Genomic DNA, 24,918 nt, shown 5'->3' with positions numbered 1-24,918 from the left:
CTTTTTTATTATGCTTCACTGTAATTTAACAGCGAATAATGGCAGTGCAATTATCAGTAAGTATTTATTACTTTTTATATACAACAGAATATTTAACAGTGTAGAACTACAGTAAAAAAAACTGACTCAATATTAATGACCAGATTGCTATACACTCATCCCTCGGTTTTGCGGATATCTATTTAACGAATATCGAAAGCAACGGACAATAATTGGAGCAGTCGATTCAGTTTTAAAGTCCTGTACCTTACAGACAGAGTTGTGGCAATGCTAGACACGACCCATTGCTTCGGGTGTGACTGCTAATTGGCGGACCATCACTTCTTATCGCTTCATGAAATGGTCCCTTCTTTTATGTGCCAATGTGTTTATTTATTCTTTTGGATAGTATTTTTTATTAATAAAGTATAGTACTTTATTACTCCTTTCTTTTATAATGGAATTGTGGATAGTATTACAGAATTAGTGTCGGAACTTACGGATAATAGATAGCACCGGACCGCTCTTATCTTCTTTTTATCCATTTAAACGAGGGATGAGTATATTTGGCAGATGAATAGGGTGAGAATACCGTAGCAAATACAATAAGAATAATAATACGTATAATAAATTTTGGGAACAATCATAGTTCCGCCAGTACCTCTAGCGAAAACAGTTGAAATCACAGTCCTTAAGAACATACATTTCATTAGGATCTATTCCATTTTTCTCAAGATATTCGTTGATGTCCGCTTCTTCATATTTAGTCAAATTCACATTCTTGCGAACATTCACTTCAGTCCACCTCCATCCAGCTGAACTCTCAGTGTCGTTGGAACAAAAGTTTATTATCATATATGCTTCAGGACTTGCTTCAACAATTTGCAACGGATGTTCTGTAATAAAAGTAGAAACTGAAGTAAATGACAATAATACTAGCTGAATATTAAATATGTTTTCTACTTCTCAAATTACCTTCAAGTTAAATGTTTACCGTACAATTAATACGAGTAATAATTTGTAAGCAATGTAACTCATACGTCACGGACCTGGCAAGATGGTGCTGCCAGGACTTGGCCCTTGTTTTTAGAAGGTGTAAGGGTCATGTAATTGCCATGACGTGTGAGTTACATGGCTCTCACAAATGGCCAAAAACGAAAGCCAAGCTTCGGCAAACAATATCTAGCCGGAGCCTTCTCTCCTCTCGTTACCCGAGCCTTGTCATGGCGAGAGGGCTTAAACCCTGAATGGTGACCAATCTTGTCTATATAGCTACAAAGAAAGAGCTGTTCTGATCGAGTAAATGAGCTCATATTACCACCAGACTAGTTTTCACCTAATTAGTAACTCAAAACCTATTGAACGTTTCTGTATCGTGTGACCTATCAAATAACTCGTCTAGATGAGTAGTTGATGAATATATAATGAACGTACTGATCTGACAACGTATATAGATGAAATCGAGGATAATATAAAAATTGAAATACACCGAATATGTGACATCTCGCCATAACAATGAATCACATTAGTTGTGATACTCAAAGTACTGCTGCCTTCTATGCGAGTGAGACAGCAAGGACAGAAAAAAATCACTATTTTGAAAAAAAAAATAGCCTGCTCGCAATGAACTGCTGCCTGAACATAAAAATGTGGCAAACACTCCTCTTGTTGACCCTAAAAATGTGTATTTACCTCCACTGCACATTAAATTGGGACTTATCAAAAACTTTATGAAAGGTATGGACCAAACATGACGTGCATTCATGTACTTGCGACAGAAGTTCCCAAAGATCATGATGCTAAAATAAAGGAATATTTGTAGAACCAGAAATTAGGGAATTAATGAATGATGAGAAATTTGTTGACTTATTGAGTGATGTGGAGAAAATACATGGCTGTCCTTTCTAAATGTGTTTAAGAACTTTTTAGGCATGCCACCTCCAAGTTTCTTCCCCAATCACTCATCACCATTCTTCGTAATTGAAACATCCCGAGAACCGAACTTGCGCTCACAGAGTAAAACAGGCTCATTTAGCATCTGTGTGCACCCAGGAGAAATAGCACAGCTGAATATACAGAAAATAAAACGATCCCCCAAAGTATCTCTCTCTAAGGAATGCACTGAGATTGGTGTAGATGCAACAGATTTAAACAAAGGTACAAACACTCCGATAAACAACAACAAAAAAAGTTCTAATAGCCTTTATGGGAAGATAGAAAAAGAAAGGAAAACGCCCAAAGATTGACCTATAGCAAGTCTTTATTCATACTACGAGAAAAAAAAATGTCTCGGATCATTTATCTGGAAATAAGGAACCCAGCCTTTTTTAGGAGAGAACCATTTATCGCGAATATCCCCCCATAAAAAATTGGCAGAAGAATACTAAAGAATCGCGATTTTAACGAAAGCATCAGATTAGTCTAATTTCGCCTCCTTAGTGAGGCGTCAATCGGGACTTGAACCTCTAGCCTCTTCTCCCTCTAAAGGAGTGACGTGGTCCAAAAGTTTTAAAAAAACGGTTCAGCGACTTAATTCACATCTCCCTTCACACAACCCTCTTGCTGTGTGGTACAGTTTCCAGACCAACAATCTCCATAGCCCCTAGACTCTCCTACTCTTAAAAGAGTCGTGGTCTGAGAATATTTCTCGACTATATTTGTTGCATCCCGGCGATACAGCCCTCTTGCTGCACCGTGCCACTCTCCAGCCGCCTCTTCGACCGAGAAAAATAATAATTCCAGAAAAAAGATTCCGTCCCCTCTTGGACAGAACCCTAACAATCTACCTCTTTAGACGGCCGAGTTGGAATCCTATGATTCTCCTGCTCTTATATAGTAGTTACAGCCAACGGTCACCAGCCAGACGCTTGGTTCAAAATATTTTAAAATAACGAAAAAATTAAAAAAAGCAAGATTAGCGTTCGTTTCTGGCTCTCCCCTAAGTGACCTGTTAAAAAAATCCTGTTTCGGAAAGAAGGAAAACTGCCGTTAGTTAACAATTAAGCTAGATAAAACAAAAATATACTAAAGACAAGAGAAAATATAGATTATATGTACTGTAATAATAATTTACCCGGCAGGGATTTCTTTCTAAATCTATATTAACTAAGAATACATAAGATATACAAGAATAAGAAACAAAATCGTAATTACAAATATTCCTAGCAGCTCCCTAAGAGGGGACTGCAGGCAACCATAAGGAGGAGAATTATGGCGATATTATACATGAACTAGTGAGATCATATCCCCGTATGGGACGTAACATGTCACTTAAAAACTATTGTACATTTCCTGAACGACCATTTGGACTTCCTCCCGAATAATCTTGGTGCCATTAGTGACGAACATGGTGAACGCTTTCACCAGGATATTTCTCAAATGGAAAAGCGTTACCAAGAGAAGTGGAGTGCAGAATATTGTCTGACTATTGCTGGACCTTACGACGAGACTTTCCTGAGAAAGTTTCGCAGGAAATCGGGTAGAAAATAATTTTCACTTACTTCTATGCTGCTCATTCCTTTGTATACTAATACTGATTAATATATATATATATATATATATATATATATATATATATATATATATATATATATATATATATATATATATATATATACCAGTGTTTACTATTTTGTATACCAGTGTTCTATTTACATGTCACCAAGGACGCCGATTCAGGGAGGGCCCGGGCCCCCCAAAGATCATGTGGACCCACATGTATTTTTATGAATATGTATATTGATATGTATTTTGTTATATGTACTTTTTATTGAATATACAAACTCACATCTGAATGCCCCCCTTCCAAAGTTACAGAGAAATCGGCGCTCTTGCATGTCACCCCCTCTTCACTCTCCCTAGGATTGTCTTAACCCAACTATATATTTTCCAGATTTTAAGCCATATGTGCATGTGAACTTGTTTTCAAGAAAAAAACTTTGCATAACAAATTTCACCTCCCTAACATGAGGAATGTGTGAAATATTATTCCTTTACATAAAAATGTTAAACCTTTTGAAGCTTCACCTTTGGGACCCCCAACCTTTTGAAGGTGCCTCAGCCCCATTATGATATGAACCAAAAACCTCTATTTAACCTACGGTTTATTCCAGACGATGGTCTCTTCGATAAAATCAGTTTGAAGTATACCAAGTCAACGGTGTGGATTCGTACGCCGGACAAATAAATACACAAGCATCCAATTTTATATATAAGATAAGATGTTTGTGTTTGATGACACATCGAAATAGTGAAAATGCTAAAAATTAAAATTGTAAGAATAAATAAAAAGAAGAAATGCTCAGCGCTGTTCGCTGAATGTTCACTATATTCACCCACTCCCTCTGAAAGAAACTTACCAGTAATTTCACCTGTTTCTTCATCCTCTTCTGCAATATGACATTCGTTACGTCCAGTAATTGAACAAATATATTCTTGCTCTAGTTGTTCTCCCTCCCCAATCCCGTAGAACTTCATAATTATTTCGTCTGCACTAGACATTGTTACTGAGATGTCGTAACATCCACAAAACTTTTCGGTAGCCGATCTAGTTTCCCATTCTCCTGATAACTGTTAAAAGAAACAAGAAAATATTTTTGAACCCATTATTAAGGATAAGTCACATTGTTATTTCATTTCTAATTTAATTCTTAAATGCACACAATTTTATTTCCAAACGGAACTTTTTTTATACATTTCATAGGACCATTAATAATACGGGTCCTATTTTGTAATTAAAAAAAAAATCCTAGTGCGAAGTTATTTAAACTATAATCTTTTCTATCTTTCCACATATACAAAACTGTGCTTTTCATTTATAAAATATTGAATATGTCTATAGTGCAATCATTTAGTATTGTTTTTAAATGAAAATATTTGTTTCATTCAATACATAGTGTTAATATTTGTTTCATATATTACCATTACAATAGAATATACACATATTGAAGTATTCTTCGGCTTCCAGAATGCCTCATTGGTCAGAGTGAAAAGATTTAAAACAAATCTTCTTTGTTTTTCCAGAGACAAAAACTATTTTTTTTATGTCACATGTCCTTATATGCTAGATACAGCAATTTATTTCTATATATAGTTGTTTGAGCTTTGTAACTACATTCAGTATTAATGAACATATGGCAGAGAACTCGTATTATTTAACACGGAAAAGTAGGTTTACATTTGTATCTCTTATTGCTGACAAATCATTCGACAACCACCAACAGCCAACTTGCATAATAATTACAAATATCTTTATTTAACGTTTGATTCAACATTTTAACATTATATATATATATATAATGTTAATATATATATATATATATATATATATATATATATATATATATATATATATATATATATATATATATATAATGTTATATATGCTATGCAGAGGCAGAGCGTATATATAGTCATGCAAAAAATTATAGCAACTCTTCGGAATTTTACGCATTTATAAGGATTTCAAAAAGTTTCTACTTAAATGTGCACAAACATACAATTATATATACATCAAAATAAAGGAAATTTTATATAAAATCCAAATCTACTCACAGAAGTTACGTATCTTTACAACAATTGATGATACTCAACAAAATATGACGTCAATTGTTAAGTGAAGTGAAAGTAAGTGAAAAGTGAAGCGTACCAAATTGATTTTGGCTCAAGCTAATACTTGGATGTCCACGCTTAGTAGTAACGTCTTTGCATCGTTGTGGCATGGAGATTACTAAGTTTTGTAGTGTGTCTCTATTGAAATTCACTGTTAACAGATGTCGTTTATTGCTTGAATTAACTCAGCTCTCGTTGTAGGATGTCTTGCACGAATCTTATCCTTCATAACACTCCATAAATTTTCAATTGGGTTTAAGTCGGGCAAATTACCAAGCCAAGGAAGTTGGGTAACATGACGTAAGGATAGCATATAGTCTTTTATAACTGGCACGATGACAGGGGGCAGAATCGCCTTGAAAAATAAAGGAACCACCGTTGAATAAGTCTCTACCCGCAGATATCATTGTCGTTTCAAGAATATGTTTAAAAGTTTGTGCATTAACACCATCACAAATGTGAATTTTACCAATTCCACTAAAAGAAAAATATCCTCAAATCATTACTCTGGTAGAGTATCTGGAAGTTTATACAGTACACGCAGAATTATGATCTAAGTGCTTCACCAGTCATGTGATAAACTCTAGCGCGTGAATTATTGCCATAAATGGTTATTTTCGAATTATCACTAAACAGAACTCTGCACCGCTGGTCACTTGTCCAATCCTGATGAGTTTTGGCCCACTCTACGTGCCTTTTACGTTGTTCCGGTTTAAGATATGGCTTAGCGGACAAACGTCGACACCAGATGTTTCCCTCCAACTTCTAGCAAGATTTGTTGATGACTCAAACCTGTCTGCAAGACACAACCGTCGCAGTGCACTGTTCTGTCTAGGCGAGGATTTCATTTTTCGACCACATTTGCCACTTCTTTCACTTTTTATGCACCCTGCTTCTCGAATCTTGGCCAGCTGCGTACCCACTGTACTTTTATGCAGTTGCATAATCCGGGCTATTTCAGCATTAGTTTTGCCACACTCACTCAATGTTTTAATTGTAGTGGCTTTCTGTGGTGTAATGTCACACGTTTTACCCATGTCGATGTCCAATATCAATCTATAGTATAAAATTGAAAGTGACTATGTTTGTGACTCTTAATCTCTTGAACCACCCTACCGATCTCGATCTAATTTTCAACATAGATAAGATTTGGGCCTGCAATGCTTTCTTCATTTCACTTTTACAGTACACCGAAAGGGAGGGGGATGGGGGAGATATATGTCAAAAAAGTAAAAATAAAAATTGACTGTCTTTGTGACTTCATCACGCTTAAACCACCCAACCGATCTTAACCAAATTTTCAACATAGATGAAGTTCAGACTTGAGATGGTTTTTATCATATCACTTTAACTGTAGAACTTAGGGGAGGGGACATATGTATAAAAATAAATAAAACTTAATAACTCTTGAACCACCCGACCGATCTCGATCAAACTTTCAACATAGATAAAGTTTGGGCGTGGGATGTTTTCTTCATTTCACTTTTACAGTGCAACGAAGGGGAGTGGAAGGAGAAGATATATGTAAAAAATAAAATAAAATAAAATAAAATAAAATAAAATAAAAGTGACTGTCTTTGTGACTTCATCACGCTTAAACCATCCGACCGATCTTTTAAAAAAATCAACATAAATGAGGTTTCGACCTGAGGTGATTTTTATCATATCACTTGAACGGTAGAACTTAGGGGTGCGGAGGGGAGGGGAGAAATCTATAAAAATAAATTAAACTTAATAACTCTTGAACCACCTGACCGATCGTGATCAAACTTTCAACATAGATAGGGTTCGGACCTGGGATGTTTTCTTCATTTCACTTTTACGGTGCAACCTGGGAGAGGGGGAGGAAGGAGATATATAAAAATCAATTATATAAGACTGAAAGTGACTATTTTTGTAACTTAATAACTCTTGAACTATCCGACCGATCTCAATGAAATTTTCAAGATACATCAGGTTCGGATCTGAAAACATGAAATGAAATTAAATCTTTAACGTCCCACGGTTATGCCGCTTAGGCTAAAGGAGACGGTGATGATGAGAGATGAGTGAAATGGTGAAATGGTGAAATGAAGAAAGTGGGAGGAACGGGAGAACCCCGAGAAAAACCACGGTGTTTGTCCATCACAAAGTCCACACGGCGCGAGCTGGGATCGAACCAGGGACCCCAAGCACCGGAGGTGAACGCTCTACCACTGAGACACCGCGCCCCCGGATCTGAAAACATATTTGCAATTTCACTTTAACGGTAGATCCTAGGGGAGAAGGAGGGGAGGGGGAGTATAAATAAAAACTAATAAAACCTAATAACTTTCGAACCAGCCAACCAACCTCGTTCAAATTTTCAACATATATGAGGGTCGGGCCTTGGGAGTTTTTTTTTTTTATCGTTTCACGTTGAGGAGCCAACGTAGCGGAGGGGGAAGGGGGATAAAAAATAAAACAAAAATGACTGCCTTTGTGACTTCATTACTCTTGAACCACTCGACCAATCTTAATCAAATTTTCAACATACATGATAGGGTCAGAGATTACTTTAGGCTATTCAGTTTGACGATGCAACGTAGGGGAAGGGGAGGAGGAGAGAAATTTCAAAATGACAAAAAATGACCGATATTAGTGTTTAATCCATAGTTTTCGGGATCCATGAGAGTAACAGTGACACTTCTGATGCGGTTTTGAATCCAAGTTCAGCCCTGTTATTTGGGGAGGGGGACGATACAACGTAGAGGATGGGAATAAGCACTTAAAAATGATCGAAAATGACCAATATTAGTGTTTAATCCATAGTTTTCGGGATCATTCAGATGAACAGTGACATTTCCGATCCGGTTTAAATCTAAAATCAGCCCAGCCACTTGGGGGAGGGGAAGAAAAAGATATATAAAAACGATCGAAAGTGGCCATTATCATTGTCGAATTTATAATTTTCTGGATCCCTTAGATAAACAGCGGTAATTTCGATCCCGTTTAAATCCAAATTCAAACCCACAACTTGGGGAGGGGGAGGAAGAAATATTAGTGCTTAATCCACATTTTTTTTAGGTTGCTGAGATGAACGGTGACACTTCCGATGCCATGGCCCGCAAGATGGGGTGGGGGAAATATATATATATATATATATATAGTATATAAATGGTCAAAATGGCAAATACTACTGTTGAATCTATAGTTTTTGCGGTCGCCGAAATGAACAGTGACACTTCTGATGCTGTTTAAATCCATTTTCAGCCCTGACACTTGGAGGATGAGGAGGGATGACAAACATTAAATGATCCAAAATGAGCAATATCAGTGTGCATTTAAATTATTTATTTCAACCCAGAGAAGCGGGTAATATATTCTAGTAATTTATAAATGGTAAATCAATATTTATGGCTAAAACTATCACTTTCAAATTTGTCAGTAAAAGTAACACTACTAGAACAACACAATTATGTAACCCAGAGCACCTACACAACAAGTAAGGAAGCAAACTGCACGCTTAGAACATGGATTAAATTATTGAGCGCGGACCTCAACCTCACTGAAAGCAACATTGAATCATGCATTAAATGAATACTGTATTTAGCATAACGGATTTATGTTTCCTTTTCCACACATTTTGTTGAATATCATCAACGTACTTCTGTGAGTAGATTTAAATTCTACATAAAATTTCCTATAATTTGATGTACTGTATATATCATTGTATGTTTGTGCATATTTACGTAGAAACTTCTTTGAAATTCTTATAAGTGCGTAAAATTCCAAGGAGTTGCTATTATTTTTTCCATAATTCCTAGGTATGTATGAGCGCGATTGTGATGCAGTATACGACTGAATTTGAGCTATTTTCATTAGGGCAGAGGAAGTTTGTTTTAAATGTTGAGTCTATTCTTTTAATATCTTTATCAAGAGTAAAGTGCGATCCTACTATGTAATGTTTTATTTTATTCCATTTTTGCCTGGAGAATATAAAAGCGTTCTTCCTTTAAATTCCATAAACAAAACTGAACACACCTAACCATAAAGGTAACCAAGAAAGTTCTGTCGCATTTTGTGGAAGTCTGTGTTCAATTGGCCCTCACAACGTGAGCGAAATGCGAATGAAGATAAGGCGAGGTCAGTTGTTGGTGTTTGTATATCCAACATACTACCTGGTTGTGGCAGTTCAATTACACCATGAAGTACAGAGTGAACATGATACCTCCACAGAGCGTCATAAGGGCGTGTATGCTGTACGAGTTCAAGCTGGGGTCCAACGCCGCTGCAGCAGTGCGGAAGATATGCCAGGCCTTTGGTGAGAGTGTCGTGACTACGCGGACAGTGCAACGGTGGTTTAACAAGTTTAAGGACGGTAACGAAACACTCGAAGACGCAGCACGCGCCAGGAGACCACCACCACACGTACAAAATGAAGATCTTCAGGCAGCAAGTAAAGCAAACAGTGGCCAGACATGTGAGGAACTGGCACTACAATTCAGTGCGAGTGGAGAAATCATTCAGCAGCACCTCTATCAACTTGGAAAGCACTGCAAGTTGGGTAGATGACTCCCACAAGATTTGACTCCGGGCCAGAGCGCGAGCAGACACCTGTGTTTCTTTGGTGTCTCGTCTGAGAAGGGAGCCATTTCTGGACAGGGTGTTGACATGTGATGAGAAGTGAGTCCTGTACAAACTTCCACGGCGTTGTCATCATCGGTTAGCATCCCATGAACCGGTTCCAAAACAGCCGAAACCAACACTGCAGCATACGAAGGTACTGCTTGCAGCATCGTGCATCGAGAACTGCTACCAGTTGGCCAGAGCATGAATGCAACAGTGTATTGTCAACATTTGAGCCATGTTTAAGAAAAACTCAAAACTCTGGAGCCAGCACCTCTGAATCGCAAAGGGTTCTTCCTGTTACAGGACAACGCTAGCCCCACGTGGCTAGGATGTCCCGGGATACCATTCTACGCCTTGAAACAGAAACCCTATTTCATCCGTCATACTCCTCGGACATTGCACTGTCCGATAATTACTTGTTACATTCCTTGGACAATCATCTTAGAGGACACCGGTTCAAATCCCTAGTAGAGATGCAAAATACACTTGATATCTTTTTCGCTTCACAGCCCACCAAGTTTTATCGTGATGGAATCCATGGCCTTCCAGGACGTTGCAGAAGGTCGTCGATGCTGATGGGGACTACTTTTGATCTTTCAGGTACGTCTTCGGTGACATATCGATGTTCGAAGGTGATGGATGAAAAAGCAACAGAACTTTCTTAGTTACCTCTATATTAAAATATTCATAATGAATTACGGTATATGTTATATTTCATTTAACTAGTGTTTAGTAAGTCCAATATAAAAGTTTTGTCTAGAAATAACTTTTAAATTTACATTGAGGAGTAATTGTTCATTATGTTTGAAAGTGATTATTATTATAAATAACTGATTATTATAGTAATAATAGCAATTTTAAACTTTTATAAATAAAAAAGGAAATAGAGAAGATATTTTTTCTGACCATATTATATAAATATTGAAGTAAGACTCAGGAACAGAAAGAAGACCGACGTGTATGCACACACCGGATATTGCAACCGCTGCTTTACAGCTCACGTTTCAATACTGCAAGAAAGACTGGCAATTTATTCCTTTAATACTCCCCCCATAAATCTTACCTTGAAGGAAAATACACTGGTCGTCATAAATTAAGCAATAAATGGATATTCAGGTGGTGCAGCCGCGCATCCAAGGGGGCTATAGGGGCTATAGCCCCCCTTGACGCTGAAGTATACACTGGATAAAATGGCCTTCAATCCTGCTTTACACTGGATAAAGCGGCAAACTATGGTTTAGCCCTTCCCCTTGATCATACCCTGGATCCGCCACTGTTCAGGTGTATAAGGAAAGTAAACGCATGCTGGTGAACAAACTGTTATTGAAATTAAAGAAGCACCTATTTTACACCTTAGAGCAAGGAAAACCACCGGACGAAAGTACACTCGTGGGGGAAAAAAAATTATGTTGGAGTAGGTACTGAAACTGAAAAACAATGAAGCCACAAAAATATGATTTACTGACACCAATAAGGGATATAGACTCACCGCGCATAGCAACACAGGATTCACAACGTCGTCTCATGCTGGCAATAAGTGTTTGTACACTCCGCATCAAAAAAATTGCGACAGCTAACGGCGTGCACTTAGGCCACCCAATATACACCTTCTTATCCCATAATCGTGTCAGGTAAAGAGACCCCCTCTCTCTCTCCTCCTTTCTTCTCTCCTATACTAAAATTAGCTAACAACATGAGCGCAATTCTTATTTCAATCTACACATATATTAGTTTCGATAAAATGAAATAACAAAACTGAGAAGAAACAAGATTCATAAGTCGATGTAGGGAAAAATTGAAACACAAACAATGAAAAATTGAAACCAATAGATGTCTATTACACAAACATTCAGAAATGAGGCAGAGAGAGAGAGAGGGGGGGGGGAGAAAAGGACAGAAGAAGAAAAAGAAAAGGGAGAACAGATAAAACTGTGGAATTCAAATGTAGTAAGAAAAGAACCTAACATTATGAAGTTCCGTCTCCAACAGTAATATAGAAAGTTCCGAAATATAACAGTAATGTAGAAATAACGTTTGTTTTTACATATTTTTCAGAACTATTCGAATATAAAGAGGATACTTTAAACTTTCATTATCTCACTTTCATAATGGATAGCATACTTTATTTCAAGTAGAATTGTAGATCTCCGAGTCATATCTGGGCTAATGTCACCGTTGATCATATCCTCTATTTCAAACTACTAATGCAAACTGAACAAAAAAGCAAAAAAAAGAAAAAAAGAAAAGAAAAAAGAAAAGAAAAGAAACGAAAAGAAAAGAGAAAGAAAGAAAGAGAAAATAAAGAATTGTATTTTACTGCTAAAAGTCTATTAGAAATATCCTATATTAAAAGTCCAAACTGTATCGTAACGAAATGTTACAAATGTTGGAAAGGAAAAGTTTATGCTCCTCATAGATGTAGCATGTTTCAAATTTCAACGTGAAAAAAACACATTGTATTATAGGATGGGAACAAATTTTATGTCGAACTACTATAAATAAAATTTTGTTTCAAATAACCAAATAGGTTACCATTTTCTAGTCTTTTCCGAAGATCTATCTGTTCCGAACATCCAGCATTGATTTCATCAATTCCGGATATAACGTAATTTGCACATATAGAATAAACCCGCAAAGAGCTCAAACGGGCCATCATGTCATTCGGACGATCTTGGTTAGGTTATAGACCAACACTGGGTCGAGGATTCAAATCCGTAGTGACCCGGTAATTCGACTGAGACTCGGTAACCCAGAGGGTAAAAAGAGATTTTACTTATTCCCTTGCGTTTAAACAGTATTTCTGTCAGAGATGACCAGGACTGGATATGTTATCCCCAGAGCACGAAAAACGACGCCGAAGTTAACAGTTAATTAGATTCTCCAGACCAGGTATATCGGGTTCATTCTCCGCTTTAACTTTGGAATATGAAGTGCGTGTGTGTGTGTGTGAGGGAGAGAGGGAGAGAAGTGAAAGATGCAAAAACAGGAAGGGAAACGTTAAGAAAGAGAGAGAGACGGACGAATATAAATATGAAACATACTTGTCATTACAGTGTATGATATAGAACACACACACTGTTTATTCGAATTGTCGCCAGTGATGCCTTGTAAGTTCTCCACCAGAAAATACATCTCTGCAGCCATTATTTTATGCGAAAAATCATACTATCTGATGGGGAATCGAAATTAGATTTTCCATTTGGAAGTCTGGCACGTTACCACTACACCACCGATTGCTTTAGCCAAACTGTGTTTATCAAATGGTGTAGTGTTTCTTTCTGAGAACGATAACACGAAAAGTGTATACTGCAGATCACTGATGCGTTTGTAATGTCCTGGTAATTCCCTTGCCCTTTCCCAACCAGCGTAATCACAATCGTGTCTATCATGATACAGGTGTTTGCTTCCACATTCTTATGTATTGCTTGTCCAGTATAAGTCGATTCTTCACAATCACTTTGTAAAAGTTAACGTTGGCATAAACAGGACTTTAACCTACGTTCAATAGCTGGATTATTCATAATGCCATTACGTTAGCCCAACACTATCATGTCATCTGATATTATAAACCAAATATTACTTACTTTAATCCTAATCTTTGGAACGAACCAAAGTACACAAAGAAATTGCCTTATTCGACGGCCTAGAGAGAAATTAGTGTCCACTGATAAAGGAGAAACATATAATCCAGGAAAAATTACAGAAATAAAACATATTTTGTAGTAATTTCGTCGTGTAAGTTCAAAAGTACGTTAATAATAATAATAATAATAATAATAATAATAATAATAATAATAATAATAATAATAATAATAATAATAAATGTTCACATGCACAGTATAGTAGTCTATTATTATTATTATTATTATTATTATTATTATTATTATTATTATTATTATTATTATTATTATTATTATTATTATTATTATTATTATTATGAACATCAATGACCTACTTCGTTGGGTTAAATTGAGAAAAAATAGTAATATGTTCCATTACTCAGTCATTGTTTAGGATTACTAAAGCGCTCTTTGATATCGGACATTTTCGCTGTATTTTGTATATCGCCTCCCCACCCTATGTTGTGGGGCACGGTATCTGCAGTGTCATTGTTGATCTCAGCGGGCCGGAAAGCTATGAATTCGACACTGATATTGGTTATTCCGATCATTTTTATATATCTGCCCCTCCTCCAAGTTGAGGGGCTGAATTTGGATTTAAACAGCATTAGATGTGACACTGTTAATCTCAGCAACTCCAATACACTGTCAAAGTGACATGGCAGAAACCATCTCAGGTTCGAACTTCATCTAGGTTGAAAATTTGATCGAGATTCGTTTGGTAGTTCAAGAGTCATTAAGTTTTATTTAGTTTCATATCTCTCCCTCTCCCATTACCTTCCACAAGTTCTCCCGTGAAAGTGAAATGATAAAAATCATCTCAGGCCCGAACTTCACCTATGTTAAAAATTTAATCGTGATTGACCCTTCGTTTCACGAGTTATCAAGTTTTATTTATTCTTTTTAACTCCCCCTCCCCTAAACCCTACGTTATATAAAGTAAATAGATAAATACCATCTTAGGCCCGAACTTCATCTATGTTGAAAATTTAATCGAGATCGGTCGATTAGTTCAAGAGTGATGAAATCACAAAGACAGTTACTTTCATTTTCATTTTTCTTTGCATATATCTCCCTCTCTCCGGCCCCTATGTTGCACCGTCAAACTGAAATGATAAAAGTCGTCCAGATCCGAACCTTCTTTATGTTGAAAGTTTGATAGAGATCAGTCTGGTGGTTCAAGAGTTATTACGTTTTATTAATTTTTATATATCAACCCTCCTCCTTTCACAAAGTTTTGCCGTTAACATGAAATGATACAAAGCTTCCCAGGCCCGAACCTTGTCAATGTTGAAAATTTGATCGAGATCGGTCAGGTGGTTCAAGAGATTAGGAGTCACAAACATAGTCACTTTCAATTTTATAATATAGGTTATTATTATTATTATTATTATTATTATTATTATTATTATTATTATTATTATTATTATTATTATTATTTGCGTATTTTTGAACCTGCATGGGGAAATTACTACAAAATATGTTTAATTTCTCTATTCTTTCCTCGATTGTATGTTTTTCCTTTGTCAGTGGACACAAACGTCTCTCGAATAAATCAATTTCGTTGTGCACTTTAGTGCAAATGACGTTACAGGAAGACTCCGGTTCGTTTCAAGATCAGGGCTAAAGTAAGTAATATTTGCGTTGTAATTTCAAATGGCATCATAGTGTAGGAGTAACGTAATGGCCTTATGAATGATACAGATGTTGGACGCAGGTTCAAATCCTGTTCATGCCAACGTTAACTTTTACAAAGTGATTGTGAAGAATCGACTTATCATACTGGACAAGCAAAACATAAGAATGTGGAAGCAAATACCTGTATCATGATAGACACGATAGTGATTACGCTGGTTGGGAAAGGGCAAGGGAATTACCAGGACATTACAAACGCATCAGTGATCTGCAGTATACACTTTTCGTGTTATCGTTCTCAGAAAGAAACACTATACCATTTGATAAACACAGTTTGGCTAAAGCAATCGGTGGTGTAGTGGTAACGTGCCAGACTTCCAAATGGAAAATCTAATTTCGATTCCCCATTAGGTAGTATGATTTTTTCGCATAAAATAATGGCTGCAGAGATGTATCTTCTGGTGGAGAACTTACAAGGCATCACTGGCGACAATTCGAATAAACAGTGTGTGTGTTCTATATCATACACTGTAATGACAAGTATGTTTCATATTTATATTCGTCCGTCTCTCTCTCTTTCTTGACGTTTCCCTATCCTGTCTTTGCATCTTTCACTTCTCTCCCTCTCTCCCTCACACACACACACACGCACTTCATGTTCTAAAGTTAAAGCTGAAAATGAACCCCATATTCCTGATCTGGAGAATCTAATTAACTGTTAACTTCGGCGTCGTTTTTCGTGCTCTGGGGATAACATATCCAGTCCTGGTCATCTCTGACAGAAATACTGTTTAAACGCAAGGGAATAAGTAAAATCTCTTTTACCCTCTTGGTTACCGAGTCTCAGTCGAATTACCGGGTCACTACGGATTTGAATCCCCGACCCAGTGGTGGTCTATAACCTAACCAACATCATCCGACTGACACGATGATCCGTGTGAGCTCTTTGCGGGTTCATTCTATATTGCAAATTACGTTATATCCGGAATTGATAAAATCAATGCTGGATGTTCGGAACAGATAAATCTTCGGGAAAGACTAGAAAATGGTAACCTATTTGGTTATTTGACAACAAAATTTTATTTATGGAAGTTCGACAAAATTTGTTCCCATCCTATAATTCAATGTGTTTTTTTTTTTTCACGTTGAAATTTGAAACATGCTACATCTATGAGGAACATAAACTTTTCCTTTCCAACATTTGTAACATTTCGTTACGATACAGTTTGGACTTTTAATATAGGATATTTCTGATAGAAATTTAGCAGTAAAATACAGAAACCGGCATATTTCTTGATCTTAGCAAAGCTTTCGATACAATTGATCATCAAATTTTACTTAAAAAATTGCAAGATTATGGCATTAGGGGAAATGCTTATGACTGGTTTAAATCGTATATTTCCAACAGAAGGCAAACTGTTGAAATTAACTGTCAAACTCAGGGAGTAAGCAAATGTTATTCAGATACAAAAGAGTTAAAATTTGGAGTTCCTCAAGGTTCCATCTTAGGCCCTATTCTATTTTTAATATATATAAATGATTTGCCACAATGTTTAGACTCTGCTAAAATTGTTCTGTATGCTGACGATACAAATATTTTAGTAACTGGAGAAACTTACGTTGAGTTATGTAATGCAGTAGATTCCACCATGTCTGCCGTCAGTGACTGGATGGATAGAAATAAACTAATACTAAACACAACAAAGTCTTCGTGCATGTGCTTTCACGTAGTAAAAAACGAAATAAGAAAGCGCCCTTGTGTAACAATTAACGGCAAAACGTTGAATTACGTCTCGGATATAAAATTTCTTGGTCTTTGGGTGTCAGATACATTAGATTGGAAAATTCACATTCAAAAATTATCTAGTAAATTGGCTCAAACCTGTTACATGTTAAAGCTTTTACGAAATAGTGTCAGTCAGCATGTTCTGCTCACAACTTATTTTGGACTTTTTCATTCTAAATTGAAATATGGTATTATATTCTGGGGATCTACTGCACTGCTAAATTCCATATTCGTTTTACAAAAGAGAGCTTTAAGGTTTATGACCGGAAGTAAACCTCGAACTTCTTGTAAACCTCTATTTAAATTTCTTGAAATCTTACCTCTTCCATGTTTATATATATATGAACTTCTAAAATTTGTAAGAAAAGATATACAGACAGATACAAGCAGCTTCCGGTTTAACTCAGATATTCATATGCATAATACAAGACAAGCGTCTGATCTTCATGTAGAGTCCTCACGTTTAAAAGTACATAAGAATAGTACATTTCCTATGGCAGTGAATATTTATAACAAGCTTCCTTCCACTTTAAAAAACAAAACATCTGGTTTCAATAAAGCAGTCAAGTCCTACCTACTCGAGTACTGTTTCTATTCTGTAGAAGAATATCTCGCCTGTAGTAAATAAGGTTTAAAGTATATATATTTTGTATATCTATAATGTAAGGTTTTATTAACTGTTTTGTTGTTTTATATCGATGTATGTAAATTAGAATAATGAAAAATTGTATTTTTTTTTGTACATAAATTCACACTATTTTAATATTGCATGTATATCTAAATGTATACATATGTACACATTCAGTGTTCTTATGACGTGTCCAACTCATACGTTCACGTTGTGAACAATTTGTATGAAAAAGGATGAAAATAAATACAATACAATACAATACAACTCTATTTTCTCTTTCTTTCTTTCGCTCTTTTTTTTTTTTTTTTTTTTTGCTTTTTTTTTCAGTTTGCATTAGTAGTTTGAAATGGAGGATATGACCAACAGTATTTACTGGGTATATTAGAATGTATTTTGAAACAGTACGTCTAATGAACACTACCGAATTTGCAATCGAACCACGTGAAAACAAAGCATGTGTGTTAAACTTTTGACATTAGCCCAGATGTGTCTCGGAGATCCACAATTCTACTTGAAATTGAGTATGCTATCCATTATGAAAGTGGCATAATGAATGTTTAAAGCATCCTCTTTATATTCGAATAGTTCTGAAAAATGTGTAAAAACAAACGTTATTTCTATATTACTGTTGGATTTCTGGAGACGAAACTTTCTAATGTTAGGTTCTTTTCGTACTATGTTTGAATTCCATTTTTTTATCTGTTCTCCTTTTTCTTTTTCTTCTTCTGTCCTTTTCTCCCCCTCCTCTCTCTCTCTCTCTGCCTCATTTCTGAATGTTTGTGTAATAGACATCTATTGGTTTCAATTTTTCATTGTTTTTGTTTCAATTTTTCCCTACATCGACTTATGAATCTTGCTTCTTCTCAGTTTTGTTATTTCATTTTATCGAAACTAATATATGTGTAGATTGAAATAAGAATTGCGCTCATGTTGTTAGCTAATTTTAGTATAGGAGAGAAGAAAGGAGGAGAGAGAGAGGGGGTCTCTTTACCTGACACGATTATGGGATAAGGTGTATATTGGGTGGCCTAACTACACGGCGTTAGCTGTCGCAATTTTTTTGATGCGAAGTTACCACCTCATTTGGTATCTGGGTCGATTGTTGAGAAGGAGCTCGTTGAAGATCTTGGAGAGTTCGTGGAGGGGGTATAAGGCTTACAGTGCGTTGCCTTAGAGCATCCCACATATGCTCGATCGGGTTAAGATCCGGGGACCTCGATGGCGACTACATTTGTTGAGTATGGTGTTTCTTCAAGTACTGACCGACCAGTTGTGCTCTATGGGGACGAGCATATGAATCCCTGACCTCTATCACGTGCGAAGGTACAACGTGGTGATCTAGAACATCATCCCTATAGTGTTATTGTGACACGCGGGAGAACATACAGATCAGTACGTCCTCCAAGCGAGATGCCACCCGACACACACACACCTGCACCACCATATATATCGTTTTCAAGAATATTGGATGGGGGGTAACGGGTTTGTGTTTCTTGCCAGACCAATCTAAGTCGAGAATCACTGTCTAGAGAAAATCTAGACTCACCAGTAAAGAGAACTGACTGCCATTGCTCCTGGGTCTAATTCACATGCGCTCCTGACCAATTTAATCGTTGCCTCTTGTGACACTAAATAAAGGGTATAGAAACCACTGGTCTTCTGCCATACAACCCATCTTCGTGAAGTTGTCTGGGTACTGTTCTCGTTGATAGAGGACGTTCCATGGCAACAACAGCCTCCACAAACACTTGGGTTTCTGTTGCAGACCTGTTTCTTCGACTTGTCAAACGGATAAATTGATCATCCTTGCTCATGTCACGCGCGGACGACCGCCACTGTAACTTCTCGAAGCATTTTGCGTTCTCTGCTCCATAACCTGCTGACCACTGCTCGATCAACATTGAGCTACCGGGCCACTTGGCCTGACGCTGCCTTGCTTCCAATGGCACGCTAGGTTAATTCATCCGGCAAATGATGCCTCGTTGCCATATTCTTGTTTTTCACTCCACCAAACATGCCTCTGCACTCTACATACACTGTCAGCCAACAATTCCGTAAGTCCATGTAGTCCTCGCTCGTATTTAGTACTTTACGAAGTCGTGTGAGGACAGCATAATCACGAATTCTTCCACACAATCTTTCCCCGATAATTCGCCAATGCTCGTTATATTATGACATCCATTTTCTCTTCATTTCACCACCACCGCCCCAGTCATTTCTTTTTTATTGCACATTTTGTCTTTGTTGCTTAATGTATGACGGCCAGTGTAGTTGATTTTTGTTTTCATGCAAACTATAACGAGATTTTTTTTTAGTTTAAAAGCTTACATTTCTTGGATAGAATCGTGACAGAGTTTTGTTTGTTTGTTTGTTTGTTTTTACTTGGAACTAAACTGCTCTTGATTAGTAAATAAATAGAGAAAATTTACTACAAAATCTTACTATGGATACATACACATTCAATTTATTTATGCGGGAGACCCAGGTTCGATTCTCCGGCGCGAAACGCCGCAATGCGGGGGAGGGGGTCCGACACTTCCAAAGGGCCCTTCACCCTAGCATCCTAATAGGTCGAATCAAAATGCTTTTCAGTTTGGCAGTAGTCGGCAATGTCCTTCCATCTTCCCCATTTTCGGCTATCTTTGGGAGGCTTGACATGTAAGTAAAACACCGCGAACAAAAAAGAGGGAAAGTCGGTCCGGTCGGCTTTTATAAGCTACACATTTTAATTCGGCAGTATATATTGAACCTGATCGGGAAATTTCGGGTCCTCGGTTGGGAAATTTTCAGTCGGAAATCTGGCAACACTGCAGCAGTGACAAGTGAGTAGTGGTAAGTGGACGAAACAGTAAAGGCAGACTGTGTTCAGAAAATCATTAATTACGTGTTAGGTGTGTTGTGTGTACAAATATGTCATACGATATACTACTTGTTGTGTGTACAAAGTGGTTTCCATCTATGAATATTTAGCAGTGGTGGTAGGATTGCCAAGTGGCCGGTTTTTCCAACGGCCTGGGCGGAAATATTACTGTTATTTCGATTAAAGCCGGTGAGCTGTACACACTTCTTACCAGCGCCTTTATGACTGTTCTTTTCTTGTTTTTTTCAAATTTGTATTTAGTTCGAAACAATTTCATCTAGTTCAAAGTATGGATTTAAAAAGTGATTTTCATTTTGTAAATCCGAAACTGTCCTTTCACCATCTATCAACAATTAATAATTTTTGTTCACCTGTTTAGATAATTTTAAAGAGATGATAGGGACTGTATCAGGAAAAATTTGAAATTTACTTGTAAGGAAATTTATGCATTTATTGAGAGGAAAAAAGGACTTCTTAAAGCAATTTCCTGTAGTTGAAGTATAAGTTCAAAGAATAAATTTCATTTTCCAAATCCAAACTTATAACGTAAAGATTAATACACTTTTGTTGATCTGTTTCGATAATTTTAAAGAAGTAGTAGTTACTGGTAAATACAATAAAATGATCAATGCCAATTTCAGTTTCTCATTTATAGCATAATGTATCTATTAAGCTTATTAGTGAATATACTAAGAATATGTAGAATACAGGTGCTAATGCACTTTTGTTTACGATAGTACGATTCCTTCCCATGGATGGGTCCGAACAGATATACTTCACACTTAGACCTATATCATAGAGACTTTTGAGGGAGTGCCGTTTTTTTATTATTATTATTTTCCAGAATCGACAACCCTAAGTGGCGCCCGAAGAAAATTTTCTAGGGGGCATCTCCATGGTTGCTATATCACGTCTGGTATTTCTGGTATTTAATATACGTAGTTTGATATATTACGTAGACCCTATACATTTTCGTGAACCAGGGGGGCCTGGGCCCCCGTTCGGGCGCCCATGATATTTAGGCCTAGTAGTTGCATGCATTTAACTCATTATTCACAGATACAGGGAAGTATGGTTATTTATTATGTTATCTATCATTCCACCAAAAAAAAATGTTAAGGTAGGAGGCCCTTGGTATTCTCTTCCGGGGAAGCCCATAAAACGTAGTTACGCCACTGCTTAGGTCCCTGCCTTACGACTATATTTTACACGTACGTACATAATGCACATAATTCTGCCCGCGTGGCCCCGGACAAATAACCATTGAAGCCATACGTTAAGAAGTCCCTGAATCCGGGATCTCTGAACCAAAGGCGCGCATGTTAGCTAATAGACTAGCGGGCAGGATATTTCAAAGTCATGTTAGTCTTGTTTAGGAGAAGATTGAGTATCTGAGGTTATCGGTTAGTACAGTGACACCCATTATCGTTCAGAATTACAGCCTAGGCTTCCGAATTATCCTTTACTACTTTTTAATGCAAAAAGATCTGCATAATTATGATATATGTCAACAGGAAAATCTCAATTCGGTCCCAATTTAGAACCGAATTTCTATACAACATTAGTTCTAAGCTTCTTATATTAGGAATCTCATTCGTTTTTAAGAAATTTCAAGTAGGAGTATTATGAGCATTCAACTAAGCTTATTGAATGCTCTCCTCGCTTATGTAGTCAATGGCTAACACGCGTGTCATTAGCGCACAAGGTCCCGGGTTCGATATCCAGTGGTAGAGAATCGACCACCTACAGGGTTCAGATTTCACTTTAAACTGTAGGTCTCGTCCTATATGGCCTTGCTGTACACTAAGAACATACGGAACTACATACAAATCAAGAAACCTGGTGGTCACTGTAGTTTAATTTAATCATCTATTGATAATTTTTCCCCAAGTTGAATTCAAATTTTATCTGTACTAAAGAGTATGACTACAGTGGTTTAGGAGTACAAAGACGACACTTATCACTGATTAAATGGTTCCTGGTTCGATTCCAGGGTATGTGAATGTGTGAACTTGAGTTGATTTTGAGTTTAACGTCTCTTTCAGCAGTGAGGCCATATGAGATGGGACCTACTGATTAACGTGGAATCCAAACTACATGAGCTCCCAGCGAAAATCGAGCCTGGGTTTTCCACGCAAAAGGCAAGTGCGCTAACCGCTGAGTCATGAATGTGTGGACAGTCCCAGCCGTGGGCAATTTGCCGGTCCGTCTAATAGCACCATTTGCCACCCCTCCTGCCATAAAAAGAACACGTGTCGAAAGCTATAATTTTAAGAAGTTATCCCACCATACTTGAAGTACAGTTAATGATAATAATAATAATAATAATAATAATAATAATAATAATAATAATAATAATAATAATAATAATAATAAGAAGAAGAAGAAGAAGAAGAAGAAGAAGAAGAAGAGTTGCAACACCGAGGAGAACTATAAAGTTACCGCATATTTGCAAAAAATTAAGTTTCAATTACAAATTTATTGCTACGTCAAAGACTGCATCAAGTTCTCGCTGTCATTTTTTTTTTTCAAATCCAATTTCATGTTCACCTGAAATAACGGCAAATTCTTCCTATTTAGTTTTAGCAATTGTAAATAAGTTTAGTTTTGAGAAACTATGCTCACCGCAGACGCTCACCAAGAATTTTTTGTTGGGGAGGGTCCAAGGTTTTTTGGGGGGTCAATATTGCAAGACAGTACGTCTGGTATTATTCTATACCTAAAAAGACGATAAGATACATAACTGTTAAGTACTGCCACATACATGTATATCGTCAGAAGAAAATATAAGAATTAGATTGTTTCATAAGAACATAAACAGTGTAGATGAAATGTTAAGATCAACCTTTAGGTTACATCAACCGTTTCTCTGCTAAACAAGTATAGTTTCATTAAGAAAGTGGATAAATGTATGTTGAGTCTTGGACGGGATGAGAGTCCGGACCCAGTGGATCCCCCACGTCGAGTCGGTACGCCCCTGCTCACCGCTTGCTACTGGTACAAGGAGAAACTGCATTAATGCAATAGAATATAAAAGCCGATAGGCCGGTGAAGTTAGTAAATTTAACATCACCATGTAGTCAGGTTCCAACAAGAATTTTTTTTTTTTTAATAATGTACTTTTAATAGATTTCAATCTTGTATACTTTAAGCCTATTTTTTTTTTTTTTTTTTCGCTTTCCAAAACTTGACGTCTCGTGCAATGTAAATACGTATGTTCCACATACAAGTAGAGCCGGCCCTGTTTGAAGATAACTTCCTGTTCGTAGGATTTTTTCCTAGTTCATTGCACACACCATCCCATTATGATAATCCTACCAATTATTTCATAACAATGAACTTACATCACGTTCCTTAGCCTACAGGACCTAATTACCGGATGTTAGACTAAATATCTCATAATTTACCTTAGGAGAAGCTTTTGAAAACCCGTTAAAAGTGTTTAAGAAGCTTGGCAAAGTCAATATATATGTATATATCAATGCAAAAGTATACAAAATATAATTTTCGCCGAACGTATGACTTTAGCTCAGAAAGTTTATGCTATCTTCCTGGTGCAGCTGCACTTCCTGTGATATGCCTTTTAAAAAAAATCAACTCTGTTTGACCTTTGCTGGAACCAGGAATTATTGCCTCACATAGCAGTCAATTTTCTGTATAATAAGATTACACGGTTATTGTAGTTTAAAATCGAAATAATCCAAGAGGATAACAAAAAAAAAAAAAAAAAAGTCTTACCTTTTCCCAGTCAATGTCTTTCTGTTCACCAAACTCATGACACTCCGCTCCTTCCGTTGAGCGTTTAATCATATGATGATATTTCACAGCTGATGATAACTTACTATGCTGAACTAAAGTAAACACAAAAATAATAAACAAACCGAACACATTCCAAAACACCATTTTTTTTAAATATATATAATAGATTTTTTTTTTTTTCAAAAATGGTTTCAAGATGAAGTCTTTTAAAACACAAACTCCCAGTGCAACTGAATGATTTCAACTTATAGAGTTATCCTTCCACAGCAGCCAAAAGCAGGAAGTCTATGTAATCTGTATTTATAAACATATGTTGACATTACTATCGTACTGTCCGCCGCTGAGATAATTTCTTTTTCTTGTTTTCTGAAGAAAAAGTTCTGAACTTCTTTGTCGCAGCTGTGGACCAAAGTTTGTGAAAGACTTGATAGTTCTACACACAAGAATG

At 36.7% G+C, this 24,918-nt stretch overlaps 1 protein-coding gene across 1 annotated transcript; it reads right to left on the bottom strand.

Moving 5' to 3' along the window:
• Window positions 1-50: 50 nt before the first annotated feature.
• On the bottom strand, window positions 51-24,918 carry LOC145695160 (uncharacterized). The gene is made up of 3 exons (XM_081772106.1): window positions 24,450-24,918; window positions 4,338-4,548; window positions 51-875 (listed from the first exon to the last, which is right to left on the bottom strand). The coding sequence occupies exons 1-3, from the start codon at window positions 24,612-24,614 to the stop codon at window positions 643-645; spliced, it is 609 nt and encodes a 202-aa protein (XP_081628232.1). The 5' UTR covers window positions 24,615-24,918; the 3' UTR covers window positions 51-642.

Source organism: Thermobia domestica, chromosome 9 (assembly GCF_964235325.1).
Source record: "Thermobia domestica chromosome 9, izTheDome1.hap1.1, whole genome shotgun sequence".
In the NCBI taxonomy this organism is placed as follows: Eukaryota; Metazoa; Arthropoda; class Insecta; order Zygentoma; family Lepismatidae; genus Thermobia; species Thermobia domestica.
The sequence above is the reverse complement of the archived record's forward strand: the minus strand, read 5'-3'. Positions and strand labels throughout refer to the sequence as shown.

Bases quoted from the DNA above. Each gene is read 5' to 3' on its own strand.
- LOC145695160 (XM_081772106.1), bottom strand. From the start codon at position 24,614: ATGGTGTTTTGGAATGTGTTCGGTTTGTTTATTATTTTTGTGTTTACT. The intron at 4,549-24,449 runs GTAAGACTTTTT...TTCTTTTAACAG, and splicing joins AAGACATTGACTGGGAAAAG to TTATCAGGAGAATGGGAAAC. The intron at 876-4,337 runs GTAAGTTTCTTT...CTTTTATTACAG, and splicing joins AGAAACAGGTGAAATTACTG to AACATCCGTTGCAAATTGTT.